The 20456-nt window shown below is 46.3% G+C and overlaps 1 protein-coding gene across 1 annotated transcript in view; it reads left to right on the top strand.

Annotated features, from left to right (window-relative positions):
- CFAP54 (cilia and flagella associated protein 54) overlaps positions 1 to 20456 on the top strand; it is a 272916-nt gene that overhangs the window by 47169 nt on the left and 205291 nt on the right. The window contains exons 19-21 of the mRNA XM_061582731.1: positions 5277 to 5351; positions 5443 to 5564; positions 18663 to 18833. Coding sequence (XP_061438715.1) covers positions 5277 to 5351; positions 5443 to 5564; positions 18663 to 18833 — 368 coding nt within the window. The remainder of the gene's footprint in view (positions 1 to 5276; positions 5352 to 5442; positions 5565 to 18662; positions 18834 to 20456) is intronic.

The following is a 20456-nucleotide window of genomic DNA, read 5'->3' as shown; positions in this document are numbered from 1 at the left end:
TTTGTTAGTCTAGAATTTGATAATGTGGAGTGATGGGTCTCAAGTTGAAGAGCCCATTTCTCAAAGCCTTTTCCATTACAGCTCTTATATGCCACTGTTATGCAGGACCTTAGCAGCTTTTGATCTTAATAGCCCACCTGCAGAGCCTGACTCCATCTAAGAGTGTAACAGTACTAGTAGAACCAAAATCTTCTAAGTCCATCCCACTTCTTGCTCTGTTAAAAAATAAAACCCAAGCAGAATGGGATTCTCCTTTGCATTACTGTTTCTTTGGCTAATGAATGTTATAAACAAGATCCTAAATTTGTGGACCTCTTGAAAATCCTGGCAGTTGACTCCCCAGTTTCTACTCTGATGTCAAAATTTCTTCTCCCCAAAGATGAGGGCACTCAACTAAAGGATTGAAAGGAGACTAAACTTTCTTATGCTTCATGCGGGGCTCACAAAGCAGCAGGTTGGGTCATCTGGGCATCCTCCACTGCATCTCTTTTTACTCAAGCATTGCTCCTGTGGCTGGATGAGCTTCTTGATGTCTCTCACAAGGATCTAGATTAGGTGCAAATGATGCTGTTCAAGATTTCTAGATCTGCAACCTTTGTGACCAACACTAACCATGATGTGGCTCAGTTTGCCACATGCTCCCTGGTGGCAGATGTGGTGACAATACATAACTTATCGTTAAAATACTGGGTTGCAGACATTCCTGCTTGTATGAGGTTTGCATTTGGTCAGTACCACTTCCAATATTGGGCCAATCCCTTTGGCCTGGTCTTAGCTCCACATGGCTTCAACAAAATTATGGTTGCCTTGGTGGCTCACCTCCACCTTCAGTGCATTCATATATACCCTTAGCTGGATGATCTTTCACTCTCCATCCCTGGACTATATGCATTAGGATCTGCAACTAACTATGTCTGGGTTTCTGGTGAACCTGGAAAAGTTCTACCTCCTACCAACTAAACAACTGATCTATCTTGGTGCAATTCTCAAAATCTCCCTCTCCCTCTCCTCTCTCCTCTCCCCTCTCTCTCCCCCTCTTCCTCTCCCCTCTCTCTCCCCCTCTTCCTCTCCCCTCTCTCTCCCCCTCGTCCTCTCCTCTCTCTCTCCCCCTCGTCCCCTCTCTCTCCCCCTCGTCCTCTCTCTCTCCCCTCGTCCTCTCCTCTCTCTCTCCCCCTCGTCCTCTCTCTCTCCCCCTCGTCCTCTCTCTCTCCCCCTCGTCCTCTCTCTCTCCCCCTCGTCCTCTCTCTCTCCCCCTCGTCCTCTCTCTCTCCCCCTCGTCCTCTCTCTCTCCCCCTCGTCCTCTCTCTCTCCCCCTCGTCCTCTCTCTCTCCCCCTCGTCCTCTCTCTCTCCCCCTCGTCCTCTCTCTCTCCCCCTCGTCCTCTCTCTCTCCCCCTCGTCCTCTCTCTCTCCCCCTCGTCCTCTCTCTCTCCCCCTCGTCCTCTCTCTCTCCCCCTCGTCCTCTCTCTCTCCCCCTCGTCCTCTCTCTCTCCCCCTCGTCCTCTCTCTCTCCCCCTCGTCCTCTCTCTCTCCCCCTCGTCCTCTCTCTCTCCCCCTCGTCCTCTCTCTCTCCCCCTCGTCCTCTCTCTCTCCCCCTCGTCCTCTCTCTCTCCCCCTCGTCCTCTCCTCCCCCCTCGCCTCTCCCCCCTGCCTCTCCCCCCTGCCTCTCCCCCCTGCCTCTCCCCCCTGCCTCTCCCCCCTGCCTCTCCCCCCTGCCTCTCCCCCCTGCCTCTCCCCCCTGCCTCTCCCCCCTGCCTCTCCCCCCTGCCTCTCCCCCCCTGCCTCTCCCCCCCTGCCTCTCCCCCCTGCCTCTCCCCCCCTGCCTCTCCCCCCTGCCTCTCCCCCCTGCCTCTCCCCCCTGCCTCTCCCCCCTGCCTCTCCCCCCCTGCCTCTCCCCCCTGCCTCTCCCCCCCTGCCTCTCCCCCCCTGCCTCTCCCCCCCTGCCTCTCCTCCCCCTCCCCCTCCCCCTGCCTCTCCTCCCCCTCCCCCTCCCCCTGCCTCTCCTCCCCCTCCCCCTCCCCCTGCCTCTCCTCCCCCTCCCCCTCCCCCTGCCTCTCCTCCCCCTCCCCCTCCCCCTCCCCCTGCCTCTCCTCCCCCTCCCCCTCCCCCTGCCTCTCCTCCCCCTCCCCCTGCCTCTCCTCCCCCTCCCCCTGCCTCTCCTCCCCCTCCCCCTGCCTCTCCTCCCCCTCCCCCTGCCTCTCCTCCCCCTCCCCCTGCCTCTCCTCCCCCTCCCCCTGCCTCTCCTCCCCCTCCCCTGCCTCTCCTCCCCCTCCCCCTGCCTCTCCTCCCCCTCCCCCTGCCTCTCCTCCCCCTCCCCCTGCCTCTCCTCCCCCTCCCCCTCCCCCTGCCTCTGCCTCTCCCCCTGCCTCCCCTCCCCCTGCCTCCCCTCCCCCTGCCTCCCCTCCCCCTGCCTCTCCCCCTGCCTCTCCCCCTGCCTCTCCCCCTGCCTCTCCCCCTGCCTCTCCCCCTGCCTCTCCCCCTGCCTCTCCCCCTGCCTCTCCCCCTGCCTCTCCCCCTGCCTCCCCTCCCCCTGCCTCCCCTCCCCCTGCCTCCCCTCCCCCTGCCTCCCCTCCCCCTGCCTCCCCTCCCCCTGCCTCCCCTCCCCCTGCCTCCCCTCCCCCTGCCTCCCCCCTCTCTCCCCCCTCTCTCCCCCCTCTCTCCCCCCTCTCTCCCCCCTCTCTCCCCCCTCTCTCCCCCCTCTCTCCCCCCTCTCTCCCCCTCTCTCTCCTTCCCTCCCCCCTCTCTGGAACCTCCACAAGGTTCTCTTGGCACTTCAGAGACCACCTTTTGAACCACTTAAGAAAGTGTCCCTTAGACTGTTGTCTTTGAAAATCATTTTTCTTGTTGCTGTCACATCTGTTCACAGGATGTCAGAACTAAACAGACTTTCCATAGCTAAACGTCTGTGTTTACCACGAAGTTCGGGTGGTCTTGAGAACAGATCCAGCATTTGTTCCCAAAGTCTTATCTAAATTTCACAGATAGCAAGAGCTAGTCCTCCCAACCTTTAGCCTGGCACCATCTCACCCTTTGGAGTGGCCCTGGCCCTTCATAGATGTCTACTGGGCACTTAAGGTATACATAGATAGGACTAAATTTCAGAAAGACAGATACCCTGTATCTTTTCATCCACTTTTGCTAGGCAAAAGGATGACCAATTCCACCTTATCGGTGGATCAATGCCTGTAACTCCCTAGATTATGAAGCACAGAAACTTCCAATTACCAGCAAGGTGGCTGCGCATTCCACCAGAGAGGTATGTAAAGCCTGCTAGCCTGGCGTCACCCAGCACTCTTCCTAGGCATTACGGATTTAATGCTTACACTTTGGCTGAAGCAACATTTGGAAGAAGGGTCTTAAAGCAGATCCTTCCTCAGTAGTTCTCCTTTTTCATTGCCATAATTTCCTCTCTAGCTGGGGCAAGCTGTTGTATGTCCCAACCCAATGACCTACACAAGCAATGGGAGAAAGTTCCATTGATACTTATCTGAAGGGTAGTTCTCCATTGCTTGCTGAATGTCATTGGGACCTCTCCCTAGATTTTTTTAAAGAAAGGTAAAGGTGTCCTCGCACTTGTAGTGTGAGTCGTTTCCGACTCTTAGGGTGACGTCTTGCGATGTTTACTAGGCAGACCATATATATGTGGTGGGATTGCCAGTTCCTTCCCCAGCCTTTCTATACCCCCCAGCGTCTGCCAGGTACTCATTTTACCGACCACGGATAGATGGAAGGCTGAGTGGACCTTGACCCCTTTTACTGGAGATTCGACTTCCTCCTTCCATTGGAATTGAACTCCGGCCGTGAGCAGAGCTTTCGGCTGCGTTACCGCTGATTACCACTCTGCGCCACAGAGGGTCTGTACGCCACAGAAGGTCTAGATTTTTTAGGCTGTGATAAATTTATTTTGTTCAGTGTTGCTGTTAGCTTTTCACAATGTAAAGATATTCTGAGTAGCAATTTTTTTTCTTAGATAGGAAAGTAGGCTTTCCCCCCCTCTTTAAGTGTTGGTGTATTATTCCTCAATGGCCTGTTTGAGCTTGGCGAGTATATGAACAGGATTATGGGAACTGCCTACTTTCCACAAGTTCTGTTCCTGCCTTTGACACCAGGTGGAGCCCGTTACCCAACCTGATGACCTTCAACAGGCAATGGAGAACTACCCTTCAGGTTCGTACCAATGGAACTATATTTCCCAGAATTACACCATTTCATGAACCTTTGATTTAAACGTTTCTGTGTTATATATGAGAAAAACTCATTTGGGGATCATCTGGAGGCAATCTAAGTGTACCACTTTTCATACAAGGAGAGTATTCACATAGCGTTCTGGCTGATCTTGTTTTTCCTTTAGCAACTTCTGAATTCCGTTACAACTACTGAGAGGCAGCAAGCATCTGGCACCCTCATTCTGAACCAGAAATAATCTAAATATTGAGCCTAAACCTTTTCCATTCCTGGTCTATTTAAAATACTTAATGTGTCAGGTCACCAAATATTTGTTCACAAGACATTTGAAAGACTATTCTGGAGGATCTCATGCTGTTGGGAAATAGAAACAGATTCTGAAATTTGGGCTTCCAGTTGTACAGTAGGAGGAATGTGCACTATCAGATGGAATGACTATTGTATCTAGGTTTGGTTCAGAAAGCTGGAGATTGTGACAAAATCAAGAACTCTTATCAAGTCAGATTAACATTTAATATGTTGAATAGAGGTGTTAACATCACAATAGTAGTATGACTAAAAGCTGACAGCAGTTTTGCTTCTGTATCAGGTAAGTAAAATCAAAGTAGGTAAGAGAGAAGAATGTTTTTTGTTTTCTGGCAGATATGACCTGATTGCTACAGGTTCACTGGTATTTCCTACAACACACACAGACTGTGGACAATATACGTACATCTTGAAACACCCATGTACATACAGTGGGGCCCTTCTATCTATCCAGGAGTCTCAGGTGCTTGTCCACAGGTGCAGATAGAGCAATATTATCCATACTTCACATGTGGCAACACTATACCTGCATCTGTGGTGTAGCAGCTGTATCTGCAGCAACTACTACCTAGTAGAGTGTGAAGCCACCTAGAATTTATAAAAGGAATGCAATTTTACATACTTCAGTGCACACTTCAATTTTATATAATCTGAAGAGTCAAATGAAATGAAACAGAAAAGTAATTCTAATGCCACTGTGGGAGTATAGGAGGACTCATACAGAACTTAATGTATTATACTGTTTTAAGCTAATATTTGATATAAATTAATAGTCACTTTCTTGCAGGCATTCATACTGATGGCAAAAATATTAAATTAAAGGTCGCTGCAAAAGATATAAATCAGCGCAAACATTTAACAGGTAACACACATTAGTATGTACTTGTAAAAATAGCTTATGGAAACACCATATTTTGTTCATAGGTTTACTACTTTAAACAATTGCTCCACAGAACCAGATGTAATGAATAAAATAAAAAAGAATAAATTGTCCAGAGCTCTCTTCTTGATGCAGAAGGCCACATTGATGCTTCCAGTAGGATTAGCCAATTCGTCCCCAAACCAGCTTCTTGAGGTAATATAAATTATTTTGCAATTAATGTAAGTCCTAATATTATTCATCGTTCTCTTTATGTTTGTCATTGACATAACCAGCGTATTGAGGCAGCACTCCATTAAGTGAAGATTCTGAGGAAACTGTTGGCAATATAGATGTTAAAAATTCACCCAGGAGCAGCAAGCCTGTCAGGTCTTTTTTAAAATGGAGCCTTTTTAAAAAAATCATTTTCCTCCCTCAGAATCATAAATCTGAGCAGTGTGATTCCATTTCCATCAAGTTATGATTGAAATAGTGGGAACTGAAAGGTTTAGGCTAGAAGTAAGGAATTTCTTTCAGCTCGAGGGCTGTATTCCCATGTGATAGCCAGATGCAAAGGTGGGTGGAGCAATGGATGGAACACTTTATCTTAGGCTATATTCTAGCTTTGCAAAAGTCAGAGGTTTCCCCCTACCTATACAGACAGAGACACACACACACACACAATCTTCAATCATCCATGAGGCAAGCAATAGGCATGATCACAGTTCAATGACACATTCCAGCTAGGCAAAAACACACCAGGAGGGGGGGGGGAGCAGGGCTGGGGAGGGGTGTAGCCTAGGCAGAGTCCTGAGGGCTAGACGTCTGGAGGGCTGTGTTCAGCCTCTGGACCTGAGGTTACCCATTGAGTTTAGGCTCAATCTTATACCCACTTAACTTGGAGTAAGCATCACTAAATTCATTGGGACTTATTTCAGAATAGACATGTATAAGATTGTGCTGTTAATGGTACCAACCTTCAACATGCTTATACAAAATCACTTTCTCAGGAGATATTAGAAACTTGTTCTGCTAATCTTCGTTGTGAAGTAGTTCATTTGTGTTCCTTCAGAGAGTTTGAAATGTTTTTCTCAAAACGTAGGTATTTAATACTTTTGTTCAGTTAAGGCATTTCATATACATTACTTGAATAACTGTTGTTGTTTCCTCTAAATGCTATATTTGCATATGAACATTGGACGAGATTATATTATTTATTATTTGTTTGATATATTTATGTACTGCTTAGTACTAATATGATCTCTAAGCAGTTTCCAGAACTAACAGACACTAGCTATCTACTACTTAGGAGTCATCTGGGCATAAAGTAGTATATAAATAAATATAACAATATAATTATATATGTAACAAACAATGAAACTGAAAAGCTACAAAATAATGTAATACAAACTACAACACAAAATACTAAAACTCTAAAAAAGCAAAAATATAGCAGCACATTTTGAAAATATCTTAAGTGTCAGGTATCTCTTCCCTCTTCACCCTCCTCCTTGCCACATCCTGACTCGCAGTATGCAACAATCTCCTCACTTAAAACATACTCATCAAACTCTGTCTTTCATGTACACAAATCATACAATATCCACTAATCATCTTATTCTATTCCTATACCTCAGAAACATTCATAAATACAATCCACCCATCACTCCAATATCTCCCACTCTATTACCAATAACTATGATCAATCATTCCACTCTACTAAAAATATATGCAATAACACCAGGAGAAACTGTTCACTGACAAAAGTGGGTAATTCCATGACAATGTCAACCTACAGACACATTTTTCATTTTCTTAAATATGTTCTGTATCATTTTAAAGATGATTTCCCAAAGTTTCATGATCTGGCTATAGTTTTTCATAATCTCATTTCACAAAGTAGTAAAACAACCAGAAGTATGGCATGCATAATTCAAAATTTCTCTATTTTTTCCATAATATTCAATTAAGGACCTCTGCAAGAAAATAGATAATAGGTTAATGACCCTTTGAGGTTGTTACCATTAAGAAAATGTGACGAGATATTACTGGCAGTGTGCCTTACATGCAGCAGTTCTTCTGACCAACATTAACACAACAATGTGTAAATTATATAAATATGTGTGTCATTTAAATCCCTTTTTAGGATTGTCATTATTCTTACCCTGAGAATTTAATAATTATTAGTTCTATTATTTGTACCATACAATCAATATAGGGCATCTTACAGAGTTTTACAAAAAGAAATAGGCCCCTGCCCTCAAGAAGCATACAGTTTGAAAGACAAGTCAGATAAGGGAAGGGTGGTTATATGTTATTGCTTTTAGAGGAAATACAACTACATGTTAATATATTTAGTAACTAGATAACCTTAATTATCAGTAAACATCAACCTGCATGTGGTTTAGAAAACAGTAGAATTGATACTTCTTTACAACACCCCCACCCTGAAGCATGTAGAAGTTTCTACCAGCTTCCCCTCAGATGTATCAAGGAGACTGACCTGCCCTGATTTGCTTTCTGTAGCTAGACTGAATAGATGGGGTCATCTCTGTGTGTCTGTGTGTGTTATGTGCCTTCAAGTCAATTACGACTTATGGCGATCCTATGAATCAATGACCTCAAATACCATCTGTTGTAAACCACTCTGTTCAGATCTTGTAAGTTCAGGTCTGTGGCTTCCATTAAGGAGTCAATCCAACTCTTGTTTGGTCTTCCTCTTTTTCTACTCTTTCCTGTTTTCCCTAGCATTATTGTTTTTTCTAGTGAATCTTGTCTTCTCTTATATGTCCAAAGTATGATAACCTCAGTTTCATCATTTTAGCGTCTAGTGATAGTTCTGGTTTAATTTGTTCTAACACCCAATTATTTGTCTATTTTGCAGTCCATGGTATGTGCAAAGCTCTCCTCCAGCACCACATTTCAAATGAGTTGATTTTTCTCTTAACTGCTTTTTTCACTGTCCAACTTTCACATCCATACATAGAGATCATGAATACCATGGTCTGAATGATTCTGACTTTGGTGTTCAGTGATACATCTTTGCATTTGAGAATCTTTTCTAGTCGTCTCATAGCTGCCCTCCCCAGTCCTAGCCTTCTGACTATTTCCTGTCTATTGTTTCCCTTTTGGTTAATGACTGTGCCAAGGTATTGATAATCCTTGAGAAGTTCAACTTTAAAGTTACATAAATCTTCTGTTGTCATTACTTTAGTCTTCCTGACATTCAGCTGTAGTCCTGCTTTTGTGCTTTCCTCTTTAACTTTTATCAGCATTCATTTCAAATTACTGGTTTCTGCTAGTATGGTATTGTCTGCATATCTTAAATTATTGATATTTCTCCCTCCAGTTTTCACACCTCCTTCACCTTGATCCAAACCCACTTTCCGTATGATATGTTCTGCATATAGATTAAACAGATAGGATGACAAAATACACTCCTGTCTCACACCCTTCCTGATGGGGAACCAATCAGTTTCTCCATATTCTGTCCTTACAGTAGCCTCTTGTGCAGCATATAGGTTGCGCATCAGGACAATCAGATGCTGTGGCACCCCCATTTCTTTTAAACCATTCCATAGTTTTTCATGATCTACACAATCAAAGGCTTTCCAGTAATCTATAAAGCACAGGGTGATTTTCTTCTGAAATTTCTTGGTCCTTTCCATTATCCAACATATGTTGGCAATATGATCTCTGGTACCTCTTCCCTTTCTAAATCCAGCTTGGACATCTTGCATTTCTTGCTCCATATATGGTAAGAGCCTTTGTTGTAGAATCTTGAGCATTACTTTACTTGCATGGGATATTAAGGCAATAGTTCGATAATTACTGCATTCCCTAGGATCCCCTTTCTTTGGAATTGGAATGTATATTAAACACTTCCAGTCTGTGGGCCATTGGTTTATTTTCCATATTTGTTGAAATTATTTTGTCAAAATTTGGACAGATTCAGTCTCAGTAACTTGTAGCAACTCTATTGGTATGCTATCTGTTCCTGGTGATTTATTTCTTCCAAGTATTCTAAGACTTCTTGTTCTTCATATGGTTCCTCCGTGAATGAATCTGTCAACCTTGCATCTCTTTTATATAATTCTTCAGTGTATTGCTTCCATCTTCCTTTTATTTTTATCTCAGTTAGTCATTGTGTTCCCCAGTTGATTATTCAACATCCATACATTTGGTTTGAATTTTCCTTTGATTTCTCTAACCTTTTGAACTAGGGCTCTTGTTCTACCTTTTTTATCATCCTCTTCTATTTCTGTATAATAATTATTGTAGTAGTTCTCTGTCCCTATGTACTAGTCACTGTATTATTGCATTTAGGGTTCTAACTGTGTTTCTCTCTCCTTTTGCTTTCCTTCTGTCTTTAACCATTTTAAGAGTTTTTACATTTTTAAATTTAAATTTTAAAATTTAAAATGGGGTCATCTAGAGATTCAAAAACTCGCTCCAGGAGCTGAAGGTCTGTTGCCTTGCATCAGGGAATAGTACAACCCTCTAAAAGGTTGAAGGCAGTCTTGAACAAAAATTATTTTTTCACATAATGTAAAGTATATTCCACAAATACAGGGAACAGTGCCCTTAGGGGAAATGTGATTATCCTGAAAGAAGGCACAGAAAGTACTGGTGTCAATTGTCAACTTTGTTATTGTTGGGTTTGAGACAGGAAAACTGAAAAGAAAATTTATTGGCAAAAATTTGTTGTGAAAACAAAATTTGTCATTAACATTAATATTGTCCTTTTCTTAAAAAGGGGGATTTCCATGACATTTGTCTTACGTTATGTTAATGTTTATTTATACCCCGCCTTTCGGCCAAAATGTTAAGTGTTGGGTTGAAAAGAAACAAAGGTTTAGGGTATTGCCACGGCCAAGTGTAAATTTAGATGTGCGTTACAACTTCCCACATGGACTTGATGCTGACCTGCAACTTTTGTCATATGCAGAGTCTTGCTTTGGAAGCAATTATTTGTGGATGTCTTTCAATGAATTGTCACATGTTATGTTGGTCACAGGTCATTTGCCAGATAATCCCCCCCAGTTTCCAATAAACATTACTGTAAATTAGACACTTGTCCATAAGACATTATCTTTTTACATATATTGCTGCAGTTGGATTATTATTATTCTAAATTTTAGAGAACACAATTATCCAAGTTGCAGATAAATTTTTGAGGCTGCAAAACTGTTATGGTGGTCCATCTTTTAAAACGCAATAAAAAGAAAGCATTTAAATTATCTATGGTATACTTCTTGATTATTTCTGTAGGGAAGATCAATCCAGTTATCAAAACAAGTAATTCAGTGTTAATTTGAGTTCAAATAATATCAGCTAAAACACAAAATATTATGTAAAGAAGCGTTATATGTTATGGAGATCACTAATTACACAGTCATATCTTATATTAAAACAAATTCTCACCCATGAATCACAGAGATGTACTAGTGTCCTAGACAGCAATCTGGCTCTCAGCCAGGTTGCTATCACGCTTCCAAGACTTTCACCCAAGAATGGATGCAACTGCACTCCCCTCAGTACAACTTTCTCTCATCAAGGAGCACCCTCAGATTTTTCAATCCACAGAAGAGACTCTCCGCAAAAAAACCAACCAACCAACCAGCCCTTACCCCTGTTGTGACCTGAAAGGTACCATCCAGGGGAACCTGCCAGTGACAACCCGCTACACCAGCAGTACTAGTTTTGAAGTTGGATAGCATCATCATCTATACCTGGTTCACTCATTTCCTCACAGTTCTGCCGAACAAGATGACACCCATTGATGGTAGAGCTATGAGGGAAAAGAGTGGGCAGGTGTTCTTGTCTCTTTCCTTTGCTCCTTACCACCCCATCTAGTAGTCTGACAGCTAGCATCTCCCTATATCATTCCCTTCATTTTACGTATGACACAGATCCTATTGAAGCCATTTAAGCTTGCTTTGATTCATCTTTCTCTTATTTTATTGTTGGTTGTGTTACAATATTTCTGTAATTTCTTTGTATCCTGCCCTGGAATCCATTTTTGGGTGAAGGGTGGTTTATAAACAAACAAAACAAATAGGAGTTAGAGGTCTATTGCATTATGCAGTTATCATAATCAGTTCCAGATAAGAAGTCTATTTACATATAATTATATAGAAAGAAATACAATGTACTGTACTTAAAACATATGGCAGTCTTATTTTCCATAGGAGGAATGCCATCGTGCTGGATTATAGCTCGTCCTATCATCCGAAGGCAAGAATGTTTCTGAAGTCAAGACCAGGGCGTCAGGCCCCTCCCACTCTCCAGTTCATTCTTGCCTTCGTATCGAACAAGTTTGTTATTCCAGATAGCGTAGCTAAGTCTCTTGTGTTTGTTTGTGGATTTGTTTGCCAGAGTGTGAAGGTCTTTGTTATCTGTCTATCCTGCGTTTCTTCCTTCCCTCTGTCTTGTCTTTGACATCGTTTACCCCCAGAACTTTAGCCTACGGCTCCCAGAGATACCGCGGCTGCGGCTCTCTCTCTCTAAGGCGGCTGCCTTAGTCTCTTTTTGTTACGGGAGCTTGCGGCTTTCCTTCTCGCCCAGCTGCACTCCTCCGCCCTCGTTTAGCCTCGCAGGAGCTGCTGCTCTCTGCCGATCCTAACGGCGATTCCGGGAGACCGCGGCTGCGACTCTCCCTCGCTCAGCAGGCGGCCGCAAGTCTAATCGGGAGCTTCCGATCACGGCTCTCCGCCTCGCGCCACCTCATTCTCTCCCTTTTTATCGCCACCTATTTTGGTGGCCCCAGAGCCTGCGGCTGCGGCTCTTTCCCTTGCTCTGCCCCCCTCCCTCCGGCTCGTTCCGCGGCAGTTAATTCCCGCCGCAACGACCTTTGGAGCCTGCGGCTCCGTTTAAATTTTGTGCTCCGTGAGCCTGTCTCCGCGGCTATTAAGACATAGCTCGCCCCCCAGCCGCCATCGACGACATTTGAGCTTGAAAAATTTGAGAATCTTGAGCTTGTTGGCGCTCTCCTTAGACCGCCATTGCTCCTTCCTCACCCCAAACCTTTCTCATTGGCTCAATTTTTCCGCTCCTTGTGGGCGCCATTTTGATCCTCCCACTTTTTTCCTGCCTTTTCTATTGGCCTTACTGATAAACGCCTCTGTTCTAGGCCTGCCGCTGTCAGTGTATACCTTTCCTGTCAGTGTCTGTTAGTAAGCTGTGTCTGTTAGTAAGCTGCAGAGCACATATTCAAGTCTGCTACAGCTCTTCACGCAAACTACTACTATTGATTATTGCTGCTACCTAAACAGTAGCAATACCTAAACAGTACAAAGCCTATTATTCCTGCAAGGAAGGTGCGCCTGTGGCTGGCTCATTAAACCTATTAATACTGGACTGACTGTACACCAGACTATTGATCCTAGTGTGCAAGGGATTGATACCACATACCACCTGTCTGGACTGACCTGGACTGTGCATCCTGCCCCATCTGTGGCCGTGTACTAGACTATTCATAGTGTACATTCTGCCCCATTGTGGCAGTGTACTTAAACATCTGACAGTGCATTCTGCCCCAGTCGTGTGCCGTGTACTGTGTCTGCTCTAAAACTGTTCAGTGTGTACATTCTGCCCCATCATGGCAGTGTACTTAGCCATCTGCCAGTGCATTCTGCCCCAGTCGTGTGCCGTGTACTGAGCATCTTCGGGTCTGTGCATTCTGCCCCAGTCGTGTGCCGTGTACAGCTACCCTTAATATCTATATGATGGCAGAACAGCCAGAGACAACCCAGGCAACCAAGCCGAAACAACAGCCTGTGACAAACCAGATGACTACACCTAAACCTCCTAAGGCGGTCAAACATAAGCACTCAAAAGCGGTTGCCAAAACCAAACATCTTAGCCACAGCACAATCAAGCGGCCCCGCTATGTCTCTGCTCCAGTGCCAGAGGAGTCAAATCATGCACAGTTAACTACTCTCTTTCATTCTCCTGCTGCTTCCTCTGATGAGGAGGACTTTCCTGGATTTCCTGTACAGCCAACGGTCAGTCAATCCAGAGCTTGTTCTTCACGACCTGTGGGGCCGTCGGCAGCTCCGCCTATCCAAGAGCAACCATCTACATCTCCGGGACTACAGCTGTCCCACGAGTTCATTACACAACTTCAGGGCATGCTGTCCTTTTTTGCTCAGAGTCAATCATCTTCACAAGCTCCCACTATCTCTCAACACAGCGGGGTTCAACTTCTACACAGTGAGAGAAACCCATCAGGTTCTCCAGACCCGTTTGACGTTGCCAGGGGCAGGTTCGTTGATGACGCCTCTTTTGATGAAGAGTCCGCATTCACGCTGCAAGACCAAGGGGACGAGTGGAGTGACCATTCGGAACCAGAGCAAGAAACCTCCTATCGTCTCTTCGACGCTTCAGATTACCAGCCCCTGGCGCGCAGAGTCTTGAACGCTCTTGGTCTTCAATCCACTCCAACTGCAGCTTCCACGCCCGCTTTAAAAGGGGCCAGGGTCTTGAAATCCCCTACGCCAGCTGAAAACTTCCTCCCTGTGCCAGACCCCATCGCTAAACTGGCCAAGGACGAATGGTCCCACCCCTTACAGGCACGCCGATTTAATAACATTGCAGACAGACTCTATCCTTTGGCCCCGGGCTTTTCTACCAGACTGGCTGTCCCTGGCATCGGCGAGCCTATTTCCAGTTTAGTTTCCAGGTCCCTCTTGCCGACGGAGGGGGACTCTCATCTAAAGGATGCCACTGAATGGCATCTATACTACGCAAGACCCATGAGGCCATCGCCTTTTCTATGCATGCATCCACATCTGCCTCTATTTTCACCAGGGCAGCGATGATGTGGTTAGACGACCTCATCGAGGACCACAATCCAGATCCCGCCTCCCTGCGCAGATTGCTACTAAAATTGTGCAAAACAGCTGCTTTCGTGGCCGACGCCACCTTGGACGCGAATCAACTAGCAGCACGCGCCCTGGAGGCTCAGGTCGTTGCCAGACAGACCCTCTGGCTTTGTCACTGGCAGGCTGACTCTACTGCCAGGGTTAATCTTTCACGAGCACCTTATGCAGGCACATTACTTTTCGGGGAAGAGGCATTAAGGGCAGTGCTTGTCGACCCTAAGGACACTCGAAAGCCTGTCTTGGCCACTGTCAAAAATGTCGAGCGCAGACCCTTTAGGCGTTTCGCTTCATACCGCACGTCTCAGCCCTTTCGAGGAACGTGGCCCACGGGACGAGGCCGCGACTTCCCAGCATTTGATTTCCGCTCCACCAGAGGAGGCTGGAATAGACATTTCCCCAGTAGAGGTCAGTACCAGGGCCGCAGAGGCTACTCAACGTCCTCATACGGGGGAGGGTCTCGCCAACGCAGACAATACTAAGGCAATACCAGTTGGGGGCAGATTGCTTCTATTTGCCGAACTTTGGCTACCTCTGACTCAGGTCCCATGGATCAGAGACCTCTTTTGTTATGGATATGCAATTGAGTTTTGGGCAATACCTCCAAACAATTTTCATCCCTCCCCTTGTCCCAGGGCACTAGACAGGCGCTGCATCATGCAGACTACGATACATCACCTTTTGGACATAGAGGCGATAGAGCCAGTCCCCACTGCAGAGAGGTCGGAAGGGGTGTACTCCCTCCTATTTGCTGTGCCCAAACGCAATCTCTCATGGAGGGCGGTTTTGAACCTCAAGTTCATTAACCGTTTCGTAAAGTATTGCAGGTTCAAAATGGAATCCCTCCACTCCATTATAGACAGCCTGCAAGAAGGTGACTTCCTTGCCTCTATCGACCTAAAGGAAGCGTATCTCCATGTCCCTATTTGCATAGCCCACAGAAAATTCCTTCGTTTTGCCTTTGGCTCCCAGCACTTCCAATATCGAGCAATGCCGTTCGGACTCTCGTCCACCCCGAGAGTATTTACCAAGGCCCACGGCTGGCTAGTCAACTTCGACAAAAGCCATCTACAACCAACCCAACGCCTGCAGCATCTAGGGGCAATGTTAGACACACTGCAAGCGACTGTGTTCCTGTCCTCAGATCGCATCACCGCTATCACAGACATCGCAAGGTCTCTGATGCACAAAACATCTGCAGATATCATGCTTCTAGCCAGGGCTCTCGGAATGTTGGTGTCCACCATCCATATTATGCCATGGGCTCAGGCACATACGCGCCTTCTACAGTGGGCCCTGTTGCCGTTCCAACACGACATTGCCAACTCAAACCATCGAGCAATCCCCCTGAGTCCCACTCTGTGCTTGTCATTCCGCTGGTGGACAAAGGTACAACATCTCACCCAAGGCACTCCATTCAGAGAACCCCACCGGACTGTCATTACCACCGATGCCAGTCTCCTTGGTTGGGGAGCCCACTGCAACTCCCAGTTCATTCAGGGAGTTTGGGACACAGCAGAGCAAGCTCAAAACATCAACTGGCTGGAACTAAAGGCTGTCCACTTAGCTCTGCTTCATTTTCAGTCTCTCTTTCTCTTGGATCATGTCCTCATTCGAACGGACAACACGTGTGCCAAATCTCATTTAAACAGACAGGGAGGCACCAGGTCCAGGCCTCTACAGAACCTAGCTTCCCTCATATTCGACTGGGCAGAACAACATCTGCAATCCCTCAAAGCAGAACATCTCAGAGGAATTTCGAATGTCACAGCAGACTGGCTCAGCAGACAACAAGTCTTGCCGGGAGAATGGAGACTTCATCCGACTGTGTTCCATCTTCTCCAGCGTCAATTCGGCCCCTTCTCAGTAGATCTGTTTGCTTCCAGTCGCAATTGCCAGCTACCCAGGTACTTCGCTCGATACCTGGACACGACAGCGGAAGCGGTGGATGCTCTGTCACTGCCGTGGCCGGAGGGCCTATTATACGCCTTCCCTCCAATACCACTATTAGCCAGAACCTTGAGGAAGGCGCGACGCGAGAGGGCCAAACTGGTTCTGATAGCACCATTTTGGCCCCATCGACCGTGGTTCTCGGATCTCCTTGCACTGTCAGTGACGGATCCCTGGCCACTTCCAGTCAGGCCAGATCTCTTATCACAAGGTCCAGTATGGCATCAGGACCCCAAGTGGCTCAACCTAACAGCGTGGCTTTTGAACGGGGACATTTGAGATCGGCTGGCCTGTCAGACGCTGTTATTGACATTATTTTGGCCTCGAGAAGACCATCCACCACTCGTATATACCAACATACTTGGGTAGTGTTCTCCAGGTGGTGTCAGTCCCAACACATCGATCCTTCCAAGGCTACAGTACAACAAGTGCTGCAATATCTTCATAGGGGCCTCATGCTGGGACTTAGACCCAACACATTGCGTCGACATGCGTCCACTCTGTCGTCCATTCTTTCAGTATCTTCCATTGACGCCCCTATTGCCTCACATCCGTTTATCAAACGCTTCCTCAGAGGCACTGCTCTACGCTCGCCGGCTGTAGCTCACCGTTTTCCATCATGGAGTTTGTCAAAGGTTCTGCAGGCCTTACAACGTCCTCCGTTTGAGCCACTCAGGACTGTGCCTTTACGTCTGTTGTCTTTCAAGGTCCTGTTCCTGATTGCAATTACATCGGCGAGAAGAGTCTTGGAACTGGACGCATTGTCTTCTGCTCGCCACCTCTGTGTCTTTCACAAGGATTCTGTTGTGCTGAAAACTGATCCTTCCTTCCATCCCAAGGTCAATTCAGTTTTCCACTGCAACCAGGACATTGTTCTACCTTCATTTTGTCCGAATCCTACTCATCTTCTCGAGAAGGCTTGGCATTCGTTGGATGTTCGGAGGGCTCTCAGACCTACCTGTCCAGGACCCAGGATATACGACAGACTGAGTCTTTGTTTGTATCCTTTCATCCAAGGTCTATGGGGCATAAAGTAGCTAATTCCACCTTATCCCGCTGGTTGCGTGCATGTATTACCTTAGTCTATGAGTCCCTTAAGATTCCAGTTCCTCCTAGTATAACAGCTCATTCCACTAGATCAGCAGCCACTTCGGCTGCTTTTACTACTAACGCTCCTGTTGCCGATATTTGTAGAGCTGCTGTTTGGTCTACTCCACACTCGTTTATAAGGCATTATAAAATAGATCGTTATGCCTCTGCTGATGCCTCATTTGGCAGACGAGTTTTGCAACAGGTTCTTAATGACGATTAGTATGTGGGTGGTCCCTCCCTGTTATGGGCTGCTTTGGTACATCCAGCATGATGGCATTCCTCCTATGGAAAATGGACCATTGGTCTCACCTGAAGGGTGATTTTCATAGGAGGAATCCCATCATGACCCTCCCAGTTGGAGAATAACTACATAATATTTAGGATGGTTTATATATTACAATTTCGTCATTATATTATATTATATTATATTACATTTTAATTTTCTAGTGAAGTCAAGACTTCTATTACTGTTTTCGCTAGGTTAGCGTCAGATATTATGAATGTTACTATTATGTTACGTTCTTGCTGGTAGGCCCATTGGCCTTTTTTCCTGCATGTTTAGATATATCCCTTTGGACTCGCTGCGAATGAACTGGAGAGTGGGAGGGGCCTGACGCCCTGGTCTTGACTTCAGAAACATTCTTGCCTTCGGACGATAGGACGAGCTATAATCCAGCATGATGGGATTCCTCCTATGAAAATCACCCTTCGGGTGAGACCAATGGTCCAATCTCCCTACTAGATGGCTGTTTTTGTTAATTTATATGGTAGTTGTAGTGCTGAAGTGCTTGTACAGTCTTAATGTATTTAGTCGTCATTCCAACTCTGGTAACTTGTTATTTTCTCTAGATAGAGAACTGAGGCAGAGGTCATAACTAATTGAAGGTTGTCCAGTGAATTCATGACAGAACATTTAGATTCTTCAGTGGGCACTAGGACACCCCCAAGTGGGTAGTGGCTCAGCACTGATCTTTATGCATTTTCCATATATACATGCTTTCTTTTCCCAAAATTGCAGGCACAAACTCAGTAGTAGAGATCAGCACTGCAGGGGTATGAAAGAGAGGTGTCAAGCAAAGTCGGGAAAAAGTGGTAACAAAGACTTCTGTTTAGACTAATTGAAGGAAGTTCTGTAAATGAGGTAACAACTTTCATAACAAACCAGAAACAGCAACAGATCACTGGATGGAGTACTGAGTGTGTCAGCTGCTTGCATAAATCTCACTAGCAGTTAATGTTAAAAAATTGCTTGTCCAGGCACACACTAAACACTCTGTCTCTGGATCGTTCTCAACCCTGTGATTCTGTTTTCTATAGTTATACAGTTTGTTTGCATCTGAAATATATGTAAACCAAATAACATTTTTGGGTTTTTGACTTTAAATCTTAGGAAGCACTTATACTAATTCAGAAAGCAGAAGCTGAACAAAATACATTACGTGCTGCTTTTCCACAATCTGCAAGTAGTGTGAAAAGCAAAGTTCCACCTCCTCCTATATTGCTTTCCAGATCACATTGTTCCATGGCATTTAAACCAGCACCATTTGCTTCAGATGTGAAGGTAATACTACTTAGCACACCTGTATATATACACAAAACCACCTTTGGCCAATTTGTTCTGCTGTGGCGATGGCTATGGGCTGTAGGCATCCAGCTCTGTCTTTGTGTGAGTGAGACAGATGTCTGGTTATGCAATAGGACTTCACCTTACTCTCCTCACCTCTGCAGTTTCCTGTGCATCCTCAAAAACTACTCCGAAGGATTGATGGTTGCAGCAGAGCAATTTTTGTTTGGATAGTGGTATAGGAGGCTGGAGGAGGGAGAAGATGAAGTCCCATTGAATGAGCAGAAGTCTGCTCATACTATGTTGGATTCTTCCTTATGGGTAGTATCCCACAAAGTAGTTCTGTTAGTGCAAGAATTTCCATTTGAGCAATGGAACTTCCCCTCCTCCTTTCCCGTGCACCCCCCTGCATCCTTTCCAAATCTGCTCCAGAAGGTTGGGGGAAATCCCAGTTTTCGGGAGTAAGAGGGAGAAGAAATTCCATTGGGCAGCCAGACGTCCTTGCACTAACAGAACTACTCTGGTGGCTACTGCTCTATGAGTCCATAGGATACATTTACTGTTTACACAGAATTATATTTTGCTTGATTATAAGGAATGCAAGTACCATTTTCACTACTTATTTGATAGAATTTTTGTTCAGTTTTCAATATAAGCATATAAGGCATTGAGATATTTTACATTTAATATTTGTCAGTGAATTATTTTGTGCATACATTTATGTATTGACAGGAAAAACTCTGTGCATATCCTCAGGGCTGGCTCCAAAGGGTAGCCAGGTGGGGCCCGGGCTGAGGGCCTGCAGCCCACAGGACCCCCTGAAGGGTCCCTCGTGGTGGTGGGGGACCAGCACTCCCCTTTGCCGCAGATCACAGGGAGAGAGCTGCCTGCCCGCTCACCAGCCCGCCCATGCCCGCTCTCCCCCGGGCTGGCCCTCTGACCCCCACTCCGCTTGCTTGCTCACCCTCTTCCCCCACCAGCTCCCTTGCTCGCCCTCTCCCCCTGCTCACCCTCCACCCTGCTCCCCGCTCACTCCCTCGCTCGCCCTCTGCCCCCGCCGGCTCTCTCGTTTGCCTGCCATCCCTCCCTCTTGCTCGCTCACCTGCCGTCCTGAGGGCCCCTTGTGGTGGGGCAGTAGTGCTCCCCTTCTGCAGCAGGCTCCCTGCTGCAGATTGCAGAGAGGGAGGGCCCCCCCACCCACTCGCCTTCCCCCTGGCTGGTCGCCCACTGTCCCAAGGGCCCCTCATTATGGTGGGGGAGTAGTGCTCCCTTTCACAGCAGGCTCCATGCTGCAGATCACAGGGAGGGAGCTGCTCACCAGCCCACCCGCGCTCACTCTCCCCCCCATCAGCCTTCCTGCTCGCTCTCAGCCCCTGCCCCTGCCAGCTCCCTTGCCCAACCTCCTGCTCCTCTGCCCACCAGGTAGGTAGGTGGGGCATGCGTGCACGTGCCAGGGCCCAGGGCAGGCTGATGCCCAAGGGCCCCAGCATGCCTGGGACTGGCCCTGCATATCCTGCTAAGACACAGTTATTTCTGTACAGTATGCATTCATCACTAGATGACACAATGTATTCATTTTTATCCTTTTCTGTGTTCTTGTAAGGTTTTTTAAAACATTGT

The sequence above is a fragment of the Rhineura floridana genome, chromosome 8 (assembly GCF_030035675.1).
Source record: "Rhineura floridana isolate rRhiFlo1 chromosome 8, rRhiFlo1.hap2, whole genome shotgun sequence".
NCBI classification, from domain to species: domain Eukaryota; kingdom Metazoa; phylum Chordata; class Lepidosauria; order Squamata; family Rhineuridae; genus Rhineura; species Rhineura floridana.
The sequence above is the reverse complement of the archived record's forward strand: the minus strand, read 5'-3'. Positions and strand labels throughout refer to the sequence as shown.